Raw genomic sequence first — 18,139 nt, 5'->3', positions numbered from 1 at the left:
TTTATGAGCTGGATTATTATGAAAACTTTAAGGTAGTACTATTTTGATGTGATTGGGTGGATATAAACTCATTTAGAGATTTGAGACAAGACATAAATGGTTTCACATTTGTAAATTTTTCAAGGTTGATACATACCGGTGTGCTATTGAAAGATGACCCATTCATTTTTTCATCTCAAGCTCGACAAGTATTTTTTGTACAAGACTCAAAAGATAAAGATTGGTCTGTTGTCATTAAGACTAAACCTAGGGATTTATATGATATAGAAAAAGGGTTGGAAGAGGAGGATAATAAGACTTATACTCAGTGTATGCCTTTTAATATTGTGCCAATTGATGGACAATGAGAGAGTATAGTTTCGTAATGGTAAGAAAAATTTACGATGTATACATTGAATGATGTATTTTTTATTACTAATTCATTTAGTATTTAATTATTATTTAACTGATATTGATTCATTTTCGTGCATACTAGGTAACAAAATGCTCCAAGGAAAACGATTCAGAGATGTGGAGTTCCAGCAGTTTCAGGTGGGATCTTCTTCTGCTCAGTCCATGCGATCCCAGCAGCCCCAGCAACACTTGTCCGAGTCTCAGCGTGAGTTCCAGTCTCAGCACGATCCAGGGCAGGAGGTTATGGATGACTTGCATATCCAGGATAATTTGATTTAAAGTACATATATTACAATCTAATTATTTTAATTAATTTGCCTCCAATGTTTTAATGGATATTTTATTTTTTTTTATAGATGAACAGGGGAGAGTGAAGACGACACGGGTTTCTTCTTGAGCACGGGATGTGTGGCAGCTTCGTGAGGATGAAAAGATAGTTGTCGGATGCAACGAACTAGGGCAACCCATCAAGAGGACTGGAAGATTTTTATCAAGTTTCCTAGGATCGGTTGCGCGTAGGGGTCAGTTGTGTCCGCTCAACTATCATAAGTGGTATGTATGCTTCCTTCTTATAAAGTTGAGCTTCTTAAAGTTGTACAGGTAAAGAATTAAATTTAATATTGTTAATTTGATACCTACTGTATGTTAATTTGCTTACTATTATAATTTTAATTTTTTGATTTAATATTGTTATAACATTCTTTACTTTGGTGTAGAAAAAGTTTGTGCTCCCTCCAGAGAGCCATGATTGGGTGCTAAAGTCCCTCAACCGCAAATGGAAAGAATATAAGTCGAAGTTGAAGGCCGACTGGAAGCGCGAGGGTATGACAGAGGAGGAGGTTGCTCATGTTTGTCCTCCTGATGTATACCATCATCAGTGGAGGGAGCTTGTTCACTATTGGTTTTCAGAGAGAGGACACGTTGTGTATACTCTCTCAATACCTTATATAATGTTTAATACATTTAATATATTACAATAATTACTTTTTTCGTGGTAGACATATTCTGACATTGGTCGAGCCGCACGAGCATCTCAAACAGTTCCTCACACTTCAGGCTCGAAGAGTTATGCGAGGCTCAGAGCTGAATTCATAAGTTTCTTTGAAACTCTTGTATCATATAGCATGTATCATGATATATAGAACTTCCAATATACTTTTTGTTATAGATGAAAGACCATGGGAGGAAACCTGGTGAGGTGGAGTTCTATAAGATGACTCACATCTACCGAGATGGCAGCTTTGTTCGGGAGGAGTCGAGAGATATAGTTGTATGTGTTCATTAATAATTTGTGCAATGATTTTTTATGTATTTCAATTTTCAAAAATTAATTTGATTGTTTTTGAGAGATATAGGACAAAGTTACATCCTTTATTTCAGAGCGTATCGGAGAGTCATCTTTAATCGCAACACCAGATGTATCGAAGCTCAGGTGTTTACCGAATTGATGGGCTCGGAGCATTATGATCGAATGAGGGGTTATGGCGTTGGAGTTACCTCCACTCAGTTGTCTACAGTAGGTAGATATACTCAAGATGCTAGACAGAGTAGTAGCACTGCAGAGGTTAATGATCTGAAGGCAGAGATACAAGAGTTGAAGCAGAGCCACCAGACAGAGATACAATCTTTGAGGGCTCAAATTAATCAGATTACATCTTTGTTGCATCAGTTTGTCCCTCCTCAGGTAAATTATTACATCTACTTGAACATTTTACATAAGTATCATATTTTTTTAATGAGCTTAATAATTTTCGTATTCTTAACTTCTTAATTTTTTTTATTAGAGGTTCCTGATACTTCATCTGCGCGTAGAGATGGTGATGCCATCGACCCCTGAAGCTTTTATTTTGGAGTTTTATATGTATTTTTTTTATACTTTTCGAAGTACATTGTAAACGTAAATTGACAGTATGAATGTAATTTGACAATATGAATGTTTAGATAAATATGTTTGATTGTGCCATGTGTATATCTCGTTTAGTGTGTATGCCTTTAATTTTGTAAATAGGGTTTTAAAATTTTTTTAAATTTTTTTTAAAAAAATACCCTAGCGACGCTTTAAAGCATTGTTAAAATCACGAAGATGTATCAATTAGCGACGCTTTAAAGCACCGGTAAGTTTGACTTACCGACGCTTTAAAGCGTCCCTAAATCGAACATTTACCACTAAATTGCGATTAGCGACGCTTTCTGCGTTGCTACATTGTAAATTACCGATGCGAAAAAGCATCGGTAAAGCGTCGCTAGTTCCCGACGCTTTTGGAAGCATTGGAAAATATTTTTTTCTCTGTAGCATAGGCGACGCTTTACCGACGCTTAGGAAAGCGTCGGGAAGGTTTTTATCGATGCGTAAAAGCGTCGCTAATGCCCAATTTTCTTGTAGTACATCAACTTGATAAGTACATAAAATTCCCTTAGAATCAAATCCCCATAATCAAATATCTTAGTTTTACTTTCTTAATATCCTATCATCAATCTGGTCCCCCATGTACAGGTGATACTTTTCCACACACACCTACTATCAAATGTGTGCCATCTATTTATCTTCCCAGCTTTGTAAAACCTTTATCCCCTGCATTTCTGCCAAAGACTAGGGTTCTTATAATGCATTTAACTGTAAGTGATTATGAAAAACATCTTTTTTATCTTAATATGTCGATATGGTTACGTGTGAAATATAACTGCCACAACTTGACTTTGGCCAGGTCCTAACTTAGCTTTCATCCTGCATCATACTTTCCTAGTAAAACACTGCAATAGATGGACACAAGAACAACATTTCTTCTGTTTCATTCTTCAATGTATGAACTGAAACCTCATTAAAATGCAACAGATTTACTGTGAGAGAACTCCTAATAGCATGGCTTCCCTGTCTCTTCATGCTGCACTACTGCTTTTTCTTCTCTGCACCCAACCGTTAATTTCAACTGCCCGTTGCTTGCAGCAAGAGCGAAATGCCCTTCTTGGCTTCAAAGCCAATATTAGAGATCCTACCAAGAAGCTTGCTTCATGGGTCGGCGATGACTGCTGCCAATGGAGAGGAGTACACTGCAGCAACACGACGGGTCATGTCATCCAGTTAGACCTCCATAATCCACAGCCTCTCAACTACGACGGCTCGCCGGACTACAGCGGCTCTCTCGGTGGTGAGATCAATCCATCCTTGCTTGGCCTTGAACACTTGAGCTACTTGGACCTCAGCCTCAATTATTTTGTAGGAGCCTCCATTCCTAAATTCATCAGTTCATTAAAGGAGTTAACATACATAAACTTCTCTCGAGCCGGTTTCACAGGGATCATACCACCTGAGCTTGGAAATCTCTCTAGCCTTCGCCACCTTGACTTGTATTCCCTCACTCCGGCACTCTATGCTGATGATGTTCAATGGATTTCCAGTCTCTCTTCTTTGAGATACCTTAATATGGGTGGTGTGAACCTAATCAGCGTGACCAACTGGTTGCTAGTGCTCAACATGCTCCCCTCTATTACTGAGATACATTTGTCTTCATGTCAATTGCGTAACCTTCCACAAACTCTTCCTCGAACCAACTTCACTACTCTCTCTGTTCTTGATCTTTCTGATAACACTTTCAATTCTAGCAGAATACCAGATTATTTGTTTCACATAAGAAGCCTTAAACATCTTGATCTCCGAGCAAGCGAATTTAGGGGTGCTGTCTCAGCTGCTATCGGGAATCTGACCTCTCTCGAGTACCTTGACCTGTCTTACAATGTTTACTTTGTGGGGCGAATGCCTAGATCACTTGGTAGACTCTGCAATTTGCATACATTATACCTGTCTGCTTCATTATCTAGCGATAACCTGGCTGAGTTTGGGGAAGTCCTTAATGGTTGTATTAGAAATGGCCTGGAGGAATTGGCTTTAGAAGCCAATGGATTTTTGGAGCCTTTACCAGATTGGTTAGGGAACCTTAAGAATCTCAAAACTCTTGATCTCTCCTCTAATAACCTTTATGGTCCCATTCCTGCATCTATAGGAAGAATGTCATCGTTAGAAAACCTTCAACTCACAAAAAATGGATTCAATGGAACAGTTTCTGAAAGCATCGGGCAACTCTCAAAGCTAGAGTATTTGGATCTTAGCTTCAATCCTCTGAAAACTGTCATGTCTGAAGCACATTTCACTAATCTTACGAGTCTGAACTATCTCGAGCTGACTGAAAGTTCCTTAGCTCTACATGTGAGCTCTGACTGGATTCCACCATTCCAACTTGAGGTGATTCACTTGTCTTCTTGCCGACTTGGTCCACGGTTTCCGGCGTGGATCCGAACACAGGTGAATGCTTTTATCCTCGGTATGACGAACACTGGACTATCAGGTACCATGCCAGACTGGTTTTGGGAAGTGCTTTCTTATTTGAATGTTGCAGAGCTATCACTGAATAAAATTAGCGGCAAGATGCCCAGAATATTGAAAGTTGGCAAGTATGGACCTGTAACTCTTGATCTAAGTTCCAACCACTTGGAGGGTCCAATACCTATCTTCTCTTCAAACCTTATCGGTCTGGATTTATCAAATAACTCACTTTCAGGAACAATTCCTCCGGCCATGGGCAATGCATTACCTTATTTGACCTTTCTTTCTCTCTCTGCAAACAACTTGCATGGTGGCATCGCCTACTCTCTGTGTAATATGAGATCTCTGAGATTTCTGGTGCTGTCAAGTAATCAACTATCTGGAGAGATCCCAGATTGTTGGGAGAATTTGGTCAGAATGCAATTTCTGAGCTTAGCCAACAACAACTTATCTGGAGTTATTCCAGGCTCCATTGGCTCACTACCGTTGCTAAATGTGTTGGACTTGACCAATAACAGTCTGGGTGGAGAACTCCCAGTCTTGAAGGGTTGCAAGGAATTGGTTCTCTTGAATCTTGAACAAAATAAATTAACTGGAAGCCTACCAACTTGGATTGGTGAAAGCCTGTCACGTCTGTTGATCCTGAGCTTGCGATCAAATATGTTCACTGGAGACATACCCCTGCAGCTATCTCAACTTAGTTTTCTGCATTTCCTCGACCTGTCGAACAATCGATTGTCTGGAATTATACCAGCAAGCTTTAAGAATTTCACTGCAATGAAGGTTGTCCGACGAAGGGCTGGCGAGTCTTATGTCAATTTTTGGAGGACCCCAATGGTAGTCATGCAAGTGGTGATGAAGGGAAGAGATCTTGATTATGGGAAGCTGCTTTCACTGTTGACATCCATGGATCTCTCAGACAACAATTTATCAGGACAGATACCAGAGGAATTAATGGATCTTGCCGGGCTGCGAAATCTAAATCTATCTGGAAATAGTCTTGCTGGAGAGATCCCCGAGAGGATCGGCGAACTGCGATCCTTGGAATCGTTGGATTTATCAAGAAATGAGCTTTCAGGTCCTATTCCATCAGGTTTGTCTAGTCTAAACTTTTTGAGCAACCTGAACGTGTCATATAACAATCTGTCTGGAAGAGTTCCCTCTGGTGGACAGCTGCAGACATTCAACGATCCGTCAGTTTTTGCTGGAAATCATGACCTCTCTGGGTTCCCTCTGACTGTAAATTGCCCTGTGGATGATAAAGGTCAAGGTCCAAAATCTTTTGCTGATGATGAAGGTGAAAATGGAATTTTGTGGTTTTCTCTGGGTGCCGGAACCGGTTTTGCTGCTGGATTTTGGACAGTCTTTGGTGTGTTGGTGCTCAATAGATTGTGGAGAATCACTTATTTTCGATTCGTGGATGGTCTATATGACACCATTTATGTGGCTTTTGCCAGGAACATGACCAAATTGAAGAGAAGCTTGTTTGGAGGGAGGATGTGATGAGCTGATATATGAGTACAGCGAATAAGAGCTCTTCACATGGTTTCAGACCTTGTGCTTTTACCTTTATCTGTAAACCTTATGAGGTGCTTTTTGTGTGTGTGTGTGTGTGTGTGTGTGTGTGTGTGTGAAACTAAAAGACAGGAATCTTATCCTCATTTCATCTGTTTCCATTACTTGGCTGTCCCAGGTGTAGCAGACTATGTATGAGAGAAACTTGACACTTCCTTTATTTCCATTACTTCGTAGTCACAGGTGTAGTAAAAATTATGTATAAATGAAGTGCTTCGTGAATCTGCATGTGGCATATCACTGATAAGCGTAGCAACTTTCTTTTCATTTCACCTTGTGTTGATGTTTTAAATATGTTAATTTCAGTGATATCCAGATTTTTTTTAAAGAGAGGGGTGAACCTTACACCCATGATAAGCAACATTTGAAAGGATGGATATTTCACATATACATCATAAATTATATGGAAAGGATCATCCTTATCATACAAGTAGTTAATCAACCATGATCTGCTTGCAAGTCTAGTTTATCTTAGTTCTAGTCTAATCACGGAGGTCGATATTTATGCGATCGACTACAGATTAAATTCAACAAATGGAAGAGCAAATTTTATCAGGTTTTTTAAATGAATGCTGGATAAGGTTACTGATGAGATGAAACCATCCACCAAAAGTGGCGCATGAAATCCTAGTTCTTGGATTATGTGACTATATAAAACATAACCTATTACTCGAGTGGCACTACATAAGCATATATCAGACAACATAGGTTTATTAGCTTAAGGATTGTGAGTCAGATCATATCAAATCTGGGAAAAGAAGTTTTACTTTTGGGGTTAAAGTTTCAAAGTCAAAACTTGGACATTCATAGTTTCAATAGATGAAACAAAGACAGAGACACAAAATCATACAAAAAAATCCATGCTATAGATGAAACAGAGGCCTATGAAATACACAGGAATAGGGAAAATCTAAAAAGAGAGGCAGTTAGGGAGGAGTGGGTTGAGATGTGCATTTCCAAATAGTGGCCTCAAATTTAAGAACTACATTATTTTGAAGAAATATTCTTTGTCACCTCTTGCTTTAATATATTGTTTTTTATCAATTACAACTATACCATCCAAGGTGCCATGTACAATCAAAAGAGGTAATAAGAGTACTATGAATAAAAGCAACCAATTAGATAATCTTCTGAAGAGGTTATTTCTACTTATACTGGAAATAGTTGTTTTCAGGTGTCAAGACTTGATGTCTCGTGATTGTCCTGATTGTTTTCATGGGATTGTTGATATGCATTAATTTTCACATTACAACAATCACTAGAACCACATGGGTATTAGTTTCGAACAATGGTGGTGATTTTTTGCGTGACCAAAGAATTAGCATCAATAGCTACACTTACATAGATATGTCAAAATTTTATCTGCCCATTCCTTTGAGCAAATGGAATATGCTAACATAATACATAATTATGCATGAGAAGAGGTGGTGTTACAAGAATCTTGAATGGATCACGCCCCCAACCGTGTCTCACCGGATGGCTTTTGCTTTTTCTTCCTTCTTTTCTCCTTGCTCTCGGACCTATCTTGACGCTTGGACAGCTGCATTCGGATTTCCATAAGCTTTGCCTTGGCATCTTGGAAGGGGGCATCAGATTTCATCGACATTAGTTCCTATATGACCATGCGAAAATCTCATTTAGGTTCACTGGTTTTTGTGTTCAAAGATAGAAGTCTGTAAGTGCTGTTAATGAGCAGTCAAAGGAGTATTCACCTTGAGATGATCCATTGCAGCAAGATTGAAACCAATCGTGTCTTTGCATTCCTGAAAAATCAAAATGAAACATTATATTCTTATTTGATATTATACCTTTTTCTCTGATATTCTATCAACTTGACTTCAGATTTGTTAGCCATGCTATCACTCACTCCGCCAGCAACAACTTAGTATTTCTAGAAAAATAAAAAACAAAAGAAAAAAACCAGCAGCCATCTGTGCGGTATCACTCTAGCCTAGTTATGCTTTATTGTAGATAAGTTTATAAGGTTTTCCGTAGGAAAATAGGTTGGACATGGCAGGAGTTCATATCATGAAAATGATGGTCATTGTTAGAGAGTCATGATAACAGCTCCATTTAACAAACAAAACCAATCGAAAGCAGTAGTCAGACACCTGTGAGATAAGATGGAGTATCCAGTTAAGAACACATTCTTAATAATAAGATCATTACAAAGACTGAAGTGCCCAGAAGACTTATGCGAAAGCAGCACAGGCACTCTCTCGGACAAATAATTCCATCAGAAGAATCAAAAATCAAAGGACAGGTAGGATAACAGAAAAGAGTGCAAATAAAATCCACTGGACTCCAATTAAACAGCAAAGCATTATTCTTCCTATTAGACCCTTCTTCTAGCTCTGCTGATTTAAATTTGAATTTTAAATCATTTTAATTTTTTTCTCTCAAATGTCTTCACTCACTTCTGGATATGCAGGGCCAAATTCAATTACATTTGAAGTAATATACTCATAATCATCATGCAATTAGGTTGACAATATTAAATTTTTCAAATTACCTTGACTCTTCCATGAAGAATATCCTTGAGTGCTGTCAACATGGGTCTGGCAGATGTAGTAGTAGTTAACTGATTATGATGTGTTTGCAGCAGCACCGTAGTAACCCTACAAACAAGTTCAACCTGCAAGCAGATATAACTAGGTAAGTCTATGGTGAAGCGACATTGTATAGATCAGAAAGCAAAATCTAATTTACAATTAGCATATTTATAGACAAACCCTTAATCCATGCAATTTCTTTTTTCGAGAAAGCTTGATCAATGTAATTTCATTTAATCAATCACTAGTGAATTATATAACTCATATATACATCGTCTGAAACCTTCCTAGAGATGAAACCTGCCTAATAATTTTCAAAAATTGCAATTTCTCATAAAGGAGAAGTACCACACCTTAAACATCTTCGAAAGTTGACATTTTACCAACATTAGGGACAAAAGACATAATTTCCCAAGACTGCTACACGGACATAGTAGGGGTGGGTAAACAGGCAGGTCCATGTAGTCACATATGCATGCTAGTTGTCATCAAGTTTAGTTCACTTTAATCATGAGGGCTGAGTAATGGACCTGTACAGAACTTTTGGGGTAACCATAGAAATAACTTTGATGGCAGTTTCATAATTTAGGATATGAAAGGAGAGGCTGTAGCTGGGGGCATTTGGGCCATAAAATCGGTACGAGTGACATATCTTGACATTTTATGGGTTCATTGACCAGCAAGGTGGACTGATAGATCTTGCTTATTCTTCATTCAATTTCCAGGGAATGATTATGTAACAAATCTGACATGGAACATCACCTCCAAGCTTATTAATCAGGAGGGGATGAGGGGGAGCCTCTGATTACTTTCAATCTTTATTCATCGAGATGGCAAAGCTGCTTGATGGGTTTAATGCATATATTGTAGTGTGACAACTAGATTCAGACAAGCATTCATAGAATCAGAATATATAAAACAGGGAAAGATCACTGGAGTGTTCTAGAAACAGAGGGAAAAATAAAGAAAATCAGATAGACTGCAAGCCCAATAACACAGCACAAAACATGGGCATTACCTTGTCAGGAATAAGGGCCCATTCCTTCAAGTAAGACATAAGCTTCAAAGCATCTGAGAATGACAATGACTGCAAAAGAAAATGCTCGCAGTGAATTGAATGTACCATCAAGTCTCAATGACAAATCAGCAAGTAAAGAAGCCATCACAATAATAAAATGCTTCCATGAGGCTAAAGAGATGAAAGGAAAGATTGAGAAACAATATCTGCAAACATACAACCGAAATTTTTCTCCAACAGCAGAAATATAATCTAGCATGCAAATAGTTATTCTATGATTTGATCACACAAAGGTTATTGCAGAAGCTATCACACAGATTATATTCATCCCATTCAAATTGATACTTCTTTGATGTCATTATCTGCTTTAATTAACTGGCATATAAAAACATAAACGTATGTGTTTTACATACCCACATAAATTTTAGCTCTAGAAAAAAACGTATATGGAGTTCGGACTCAAAGAAAGTTTTCCTGGTAACAGTGGTAGAATGTTCTAACAGGACAGACATTCTGATGTAAAGACTCCAGTCAAACCTTATCATTTTTTTTGCTAGAGAAATGACAATACCAAACAGGATTCTTAATTTAAAAAAATGGTTGAAAAGACACACTACTATAAACAAGATATGATAAACATGAAAGCAAGCTTATAAGCAAAGCCTGTTTAATCAACAGCTTGTGAACCAGCTACATGGTATATAGTGCAAGAAAAAATGCAGTGAACAAATAAATCATAAACATACCAGCAGGGTCTGCTCCAGGTCATTGGTGTTAACATTGGAAAGTGCATGGAGTACATAATCAGATGGTGAAAGCCCGCGCATCATAATATTTGGTTCGAATTCACCTCCTTTTCCATCTCTCTTGTCCTCCTTAAAATTTCAAAGAGCAAAACATTGCCAAGAATCTCAATTAAAATTCTCTTGTATTCGGGTGGATGCATTATAGACCGACTGCATATCTAACAAAATCTGATGTATGCCAGTTCAGGTATAGAGAATCCAAAAAGAAATTTTAATCTTCTGTGATGAAGTGGTATTGTTACTTGACTATAATATAAGTACATGAGAGCATAGCATTTTATGAATATAAATACAAAAATGTTTGTATATCATGTTAGCAAGTTTGTTTTCAAAAAGGTGGCGTTGCGAGCATGTTAAGAATGAGTAACCAGGTAAACTCTCTCAATTTAGACTTTCAACCACCATCTTCCCCTCTTACAACAATCTATTTTTTGATTACCATACATTGGAGGGGCAACAAAACTCAAATTATACGAGACCATTACAAAATTAATTGACCAAAATTTAGGTACCTAAGTCACGAGTACACCTTACCCATCTCTCTCTGAACATCTAAACACTCTTAATTATCTTAAGCTTCACAGAATTAAACTTGAGAATGAAACCACTCTTCCCCATATGTTGATTGTTAATGACATATAAGCAACAAGAAATCATTTTAAATGAATAAACTAATAAACATGCTTTAACTTAATAATATTGCTGTTCATCCTTTATGCCAACTTTCAATTAATTCTACAACACTATAAATAACACCATTTAAAACATATGGAAAGTCACTAGATTCCCAAAATAACTAAGAGCAAAAGAGATTTATTGTTCGTCTAAATGAATGGGTTATGTGGCAATTGACATACTCCACCTCAATGCTTGGATTTTCTTTTTGACATAGGAACAAATATTTAAAGAATAGGGGTTCTCCCCCTCAATGTATAATATTTGGATTAAGAAATGAGACAGTTGATGGCGTTCATGATACTTCACGTATGCCCCCGCCTAAGACAGATCATACATTTCATTTGAAAGATAACAAAATTGCTTTTAATTTCTTTTCCCTCTTCAATGACTGCAATTTATTTTAAATTCTGTAGATTGGTTTGCACCTCCTTTGCCCTATAGAAATAGTTGGTCTGCTAAATTTCACTTTATGTTGAGAACCTGATGATTTTGCCCATCATATCTATATTTTCAGAATATTTCAAACCTACACCACAGGTGGCACAAATTATGTCCTTGTTAACTAGAAGATAAACAACAACAGCCAAGTTCAGAATTATAAATGCACAGCAAGGTATACAAATTGTACCTTATGTTGATCGATTCGTTTTATTTCTTCCTCAGCTGTGTCTAAGGCATCAATAATCATGTCAGTTGCAGTGAGAGTTTCTTGAGTCTTCTTTCCTGGCACACCAACAGATCCCTCCTCTGGAATCAATTCTTTTGGTGCATACCTATTTTCATTTAAACTGTCCAAGTCAGACTCAAACATCTCCTCCAACCTTTTCTCCCTTTCTTCCTGCACTTTGGTAAGTTTTCCAACAGAACTTACATTAGTCCAATAATAATAATTATCTGTAAAGGGCCTCATCTCTTCATCTCCGATATAACACACATACACACACAACAACAAAAAAAAAAGAAGCAGAAAATAAACAACACCTCAATGAAAAATGGTTCTTCAGTACGATCCCAGCGGCGAATGGAACGATCATGAGATCCTGTGATGATGAAATCACCACGATTACTAACTGCAAGGCACCAAACTTCAGCATGATGCCCCTCGAGAGTTAACAGTAACTCAAATTTATCAGCATCCCAATATTTGACAAGGCGATCTTTCCCCACACTAAACATATAATGAGTATTTCGCACAAACTTCACATCCATGACACTGCATTAGAAAAACAGGCAGAATTACAATTCAGTTCTGCATTATCTTTGATAACAAAAAGCAACTCTTAGATGTACATGTCAAGCCACCTGTCAGCATGAGCAAAAATGGATTTATGGCAGTCACCAAAATCCAAACCCCAAATCTTCAAATTTTTGTCTGCAGAACCACTAACTATAAGATCTCCATCTGATGAAATATCCATACAGAGCACAGGCAGCTTGTGGCCATAAAGGGAAAGGAAAAACTTCAAGGAGTCCATAAAGAAGACCTGTTGAACATTGTATCAGATGGACACGCAAAAGAAATTTATTCAGAAAAATGCATTAGTCGATTTGAAATCCTACAACTAGTAGTTGAGCCACTAAAATATCAAAAGCATAAATCGCTTTCACATTTCTATATAATTAAAAAGATAAAAGGCAAAAGTCTCCATCTGTTAAAAGCAGAAAACAAAAGGCCAGCATGCCAATAGCACACGCAACTTCAATTCCTGGTTTAAAGAGACTCATTAAATAAGAGTCAATTAACCTCTGAAGGATTCTAAAGAGAGATGCTGCATTATCAACACACATCTAAAAGTATTGTTCAGAAAGGCTTTGGGGTGAGAACAGAGGAAGGGAGAAAATAATGAATTGGAAGACTTGCAGGACTAAGAACAAAGGGTAAACCCCAAATCCAGACAATGAAACTAAAGTGAAATCAAAATTTCATAAGTAATTTACAAAAATGAACTACGTGCAATGCAACTTTTCGTAGATGGAATCTTCTAAATACGATGCTACACCCATTTTCGAATCTCTCTTGCATCTCACTCTCAGTCCTGCATTCTCTTCATACCATCTCCAACACATTAATTTTTTTATCTTTTAACGTTGTAACTATTTTAATCTATTTAACTTCAACAATTAACACACTGTCTGTTGGGATAACGTTTTTTTTTGAATAACTAGGTAATGTATTTCTCTACAAAAGCAATACAAAAATTCTAAGTTCTACTGTCTTAATATTTTCAATATAGTTCAATGAGTTCCCAGGTGCTTCCTCACCCTAATTATTTTTATAGAGTCCATTTTCCTACTCTTACACGTGTTCCGCATGCAGATACCATAATTCAAGTTTTATGGGATTAAGTCTAGAGTGGAGGACTTAATCAGGATATGCAATTAAACACGAAGTGCAACTTCCACATGACAGAATTAGAAACTTATGGGAAAAGGATCCAAATAAGTCATTCCTGCAACATTGTTCAGAAGAATTCAAGATATGATACCATATTGAACAAAGTGAAGCAAAGTGCATAACTCCAACTCTCAAATGCCATGTCATCCACAAATAGCATCAGGATTTAGCTATTTTTTATGTAAACTTGTTGTTCCACTTAGTCGTCATTAGGTCTAGTAACCGAACATCCAAAAATGTCTTGCAAATAATTGTTTTGCAAATATCATGTATTAGACTTAGACTTATGAAGCCAAAACACCATGATAATCACTGATGTCAGTCTCTAATAGAACTTCTTGAGACTTAAACTGCACCAGATTTAACCAAATACCTTCCACTCCGACTGCATCCACCATCTGTAGCTAACCAACCAAAGGTATAGAGTATGCTTTGCCAAAATGTAAAATCATTTGTTTTACTGAATAAATAGCACATCTAAAGCCCCCAGAAATATATCAGTCCTTTTAGATGTTTTCGAGTTAAGAATCTTCCAGAGATTTCAATTTAGATGATATGCAATGATGCAGAAACTAGAATATAGGAAATGAGAAAAAATGGATTCCTAGTATGACAATTTGGTAACTTGTGGGATTCTTAAATAAAAAAAGACTTGCTAGAATTTTATAAAGAACAGATATAAGAAAGAAATTAATCATGATAATATATAACCTTCACTGTGCAATCCAATAGAGAAACGGCGATGTATTTAGCATTTGGACTTATTGAGACCGCAAGAACATCATCATTCATTTTCAACGTTCTCACATTTGTCACACTCAGCTGTTTAGAGTCCTGCAAAGATTGACAATCTAACTTAAATGAATTCAAGGGTTTCAAAATAACGACTTCATTCATATAAGCAAATTAGAGATCTGTAATGTGCCAACCTGCAGAAAATTATATTAATGTTTACCCAATACATGCAAAGTAATTAAGAAGAGAATATAATGCCTCTGCCCAGCATACAATCGTTAATGCCATGCTCTGAATAACCAATAAAACTTGAAGTCACCAAAGGAAAGAAGTTCATATCTACCATCAGGTTCAGATAGAACTCATTACCCAATAGATCGTTAACAGAACTCACTGTAAGATCAATATATGATTGCAAATTATATAAGTCCAAATTCCAAGACTCATATAATGATACAAAATTTAGGCTTGCACATGCTATATGGCAGATGGTAGTTTAAGAAGGAATTTCATTTATGCCCTTTCCTGTTTCTATTTAATAAAATCATTTAAAGCTTGGAAATATCACCAAATTTCCGCTAGCCACTTCCCTAAAGGAGCTGCATTCTTCTGCAGTGGCCTTGGGCCTAATACACCAGAAATGCACTAGTACAAGCTGGCTCCCTAAATTTTATTAATCTTCCGCGAGCTGCCTTTAGGTGTTTCTTATATAACTATATCTCTATCTATCAATCGATCTATCTATTTATCTATACACACAGACATACACACATATGTATGTATGCACGTACATATGTGCATATATACATATACATACATATAGAAAGTTTTAAGTTCCTTTTCCACGAGTTGCATCATAATCTGCTGCTTATTTATAAGGTGGATAGCCCAGAAACTGGTCTTCCTTCCGACTGTGCCCATGGTCTAACTATGACAGCAAAATTTAGAGATAGACAATGGCAGACTCAAAAGAAGAGCTTCCACAACTGTCATCCTTCAAGAGGTTCCTTCTCCAATGTAATACTTGACAAATGGACTCTACTTTTAGATTCTACAATAGCACTTGAGCAGTGGAATATAAGATATACACAATACGTTGTCCTCACCTCCACTTGACCATCGCCTATGCAAATTGCACTCACGGCCAATCAAAAAATAATAATTTTCAACCATAAAGAAGCAAAGAAGTGATTAGATGATAAAAATAATTGATACATTGTGAAAACATCTAATGAGCCAGAAAGAATCCACAAATAACACACACTTGTCAGACTTACTAAGCATCTGCCCCATAAAATTAGCTACATAAGAAAATTGGCAGGTGAGATGGGATAATCCTTCATAAGTGTTTACTAGAACTAAAAAGAACCAGCAACAAACACCATCTAATATAAGTGGAGAACCTAGCAGATCTTAAAGGACCTTCCATCAAAATGTTTGGAGAAAACCCTCCCATAAGGTTCTTTACAAAAAAATCAAAATTGAAGAAATAAATATCAAAATAAAATTAAGTTAAAATAGTCTCAAACTACAGATGTGAAAAATAAAAAGCCAGGCACAACTAATCCAAGAAAGATTTCTGAAATATTTAATTTTTAACTTTAAGGTGATAAACTACTGAGTACTGGAGTACTTCTCAAGTGATTTATTAATGGTCTATAAGATATCTAAAATGTTGATTATCATGGGAAAATCTAATAAAATTTAAAACAACAAGACTTATCATTACCATCAAAGGTAGTGATGCAAGTATTATTTGATTTGGAATTGCGCCACCAATCTAAGGAGTTGAGATTTTAGGAAGGATCATCAGTAAAAAGAAAGAAACCTTACACCATCAGGTCTCTGCAAGAGCTGATATTCCCAGAATTTGACATCATGATCAGCACTCCCTGTGATAAAGCCACGCCCAGTGATGGAACCATTTTCATCTGGAATAGGCACAATCGACCTTATAGAACCAGCATGAGCTTCTACCACTTCAGTGCGGCTACCACTACCAACATCAATAATTTCCAAAGTTCCGCTCTTTGTTCCAACAAGTGCATAGCGGTTCCCAGGGACAAAGGAACTACACAACCCATATCCAGATTCAATAGTGCGAAGGCAGGCTCCAGTGCTTGGATTCCATATCTTAACAGCATTGTGACTGGTAGACATCAAAAGGTCATTGTCCGAGCTAAGTGTAACACTTCTAATATCAGAACGATGTCCTTGAAGCTCAATCGAATGCAATTTAGAGACCTTACTACTATCAACTAAGTAAGTCTCCAGAATGTTATTGTTCAGAGACAAGGATAAAGCGGCAAGGCCACCTTTAGTTGGAGCATTCGGACAGAAAGCAATGGAGCAAATTTTCTTGCTTGCCCTTAAAATTTGTAGAAATTTAAAGACATCAAAGACCACAACTGTTGGATGCTGGGATTCCTTGTTTGACAAAGGATCCACCACCATTCCATTCTCACTCCCCTCTGCAGTTGCTTTTGCCAAGATTTTTTCCTTCTTCCGGTGAGCCCTCCTTTTGGCCTTTCGAGCTGCTTCAGCATCATCCAGAACTCGGTATATCTCTACTGTCTTCCCCGCCACTTGGCATGCAAGAAGACTCCCAGACTGGTTAAATCTCACTGTTGCCACCCTATCCTTGCTCTGCCGTTGAATCTCCCCAAACTGCTTCAAAACCTCCCACTTGCTTGAATTCTCAATTTCCTCAGCATCGTGTTTTATCTGGTAGAACCGGAGCTCCGAGTCCGCCGACCCAGCAACCAAAAACCTCTCCTTTGGGTCGATGTCCAGAGACCATATCTCACTATGGTGCCCGCTCACTATCTGCATACAGTGCTGCATCTCAAGATCCCATACCCTCATGAACCTGTCCTTCGAGCAGCTCACCAGCTTCTTCCCGGCATCAAGGAAAGCAAGGTCGGTAACCTAAAAAAGGAGCAAATTTAACACATAATCCAACAACGAACAAGCTGCAAACAATCAAAAGGAGAGATTTTGAAAAAGAAAGTGCCTGATCCCGGTGGCCCCGGAGGCGAAAAACCCCAGCTTCACCGACAACATCCCATAGAATGATGTCGCAGTCCTTGCTCCCGGAGGCGAGGAGCGAGCCGAGTTGGTTGTAGCGGAGGGCGGTGGCAGCCGACTTGTGGCCATTGAGGGTGGCCTCGCAAGTGCCCTTCTCACAGTCCCACAGCCTTATGCTCCCATCGGCGTGCCCGCTCGCTATCTGCCACCCAAGAAAGGGTGAGAATTTGATTGAAATAGAGAATGATTTGGGGTTTTAACAGGGATTTGGTGTTTACCGAGGAAGAGGAAGGGGAGGACGCGATAGACGTGACGGCGAGGGAGTGGGAGGAATGCGTGGAGGGGGAGAAAGTCTTGGAACAGAGGCCCTGCTTGAGGTTCCAGAGGCCGACGTTATCGAGGGCGGGGGCGAGGAGGTGCTTGCCCGAGGGGTCGTAACAGATATTGGCGTCCACGGAGACGATTACGCCGAAGGCTCGGCTCGGCTCGTAGCGGAGATATGCCTTCACCATCTCGGCACGGTGGCGCAGGGGCTGGCGGTGGAAGGAGGAGGAGGAGGGGTTCGAAAGTGGAGGCACGAGAGGCGTCTTTCGGCGGAGCTTGGGGAGTTAGGGTTTAAGGTTTGGGGTTTTTCGGGCCAAG

The 18,139-nt window shown here is 38.2% G+C and overlaps 2 protein-coding genes across 2 annotated transcripts; one reads left to right on the top strand and one right to left on the bottom strand.

The window, feature by feature from the left end:
* Nucleotides 1-3,253: 3,253 nt before the first annotated feature.
* LOC103695738 (receptor-like protein EIX2) lies at nucleotides 3,254-6,326 on the top strand. The gene has a single exon (XM_008777133.2). The coding sequence runs from the start codon at nucleotides 3,254-3,256 to the stop codon at nucleotides 6,212-6,214; it is 2,961 nt and encodes a 986-aa protein (XP_008775355.2). The 3' UTR covers nucleotides 6,215-6,326.
* Nucleotides 6,327-7,516: 1,190 nt separating this feature from the next.
* Nucleotides 7,517-18,139, bottom strand: LOC103695733 (WD repeat-containing protein 3). The gene is made up of 12 exons (XM_008777127.4): nucleotides 17,776-18,139; nucleotides 17,484-17,699; nucleotides 16,304-17,398; nucleotides 14,447-14,569; nucleotides 12,643-12,824; nucleotides 12,322-12,553; nucleotides 11,969-12,178; nucleotides 10,603-10,731; nucleotides 9,857-9,925; nucleotides 8,799-8,921; nucleotides 7,999-8,049; nucleotides 7,517-7,898 (listed from the first exon to the last, which is right to left on the bottom strand). The coding sequence occupies exons 1-12, from the start codon at nucleotides 18,007-18,009 to the stop codon at nucleotides 7,737-7,739; spliced, it is 2,826 nt and encodes a 941-aa protein (XP_008775349.2). The 5' UTR covers nucleotides 18,010-18,139; the 3' UTR covers nucleotides 7,517-7,736.

The sequence above is a fragment of the Phoenix dactylifera genome, chromosome 2 (genome assembly GCF_009389715.1).
Source record: "Phoenix dactylifera cultivar Barhee BC4 chromosome 2, palm_55x_up_171113_PBpolish2nd_filt_p, whole genome shotgun sequence".
NCBI lineage: Eukaryota > Viridiplantae > Streptophyta > Magnoliopsida > Arecales > Arecaceae > Phoenix > Phoenix dactylifera.
Note: the sequence above shows the minus strand (reverse complement) of the source record. Positions and strands in the feature narration are given on the sequence as shown.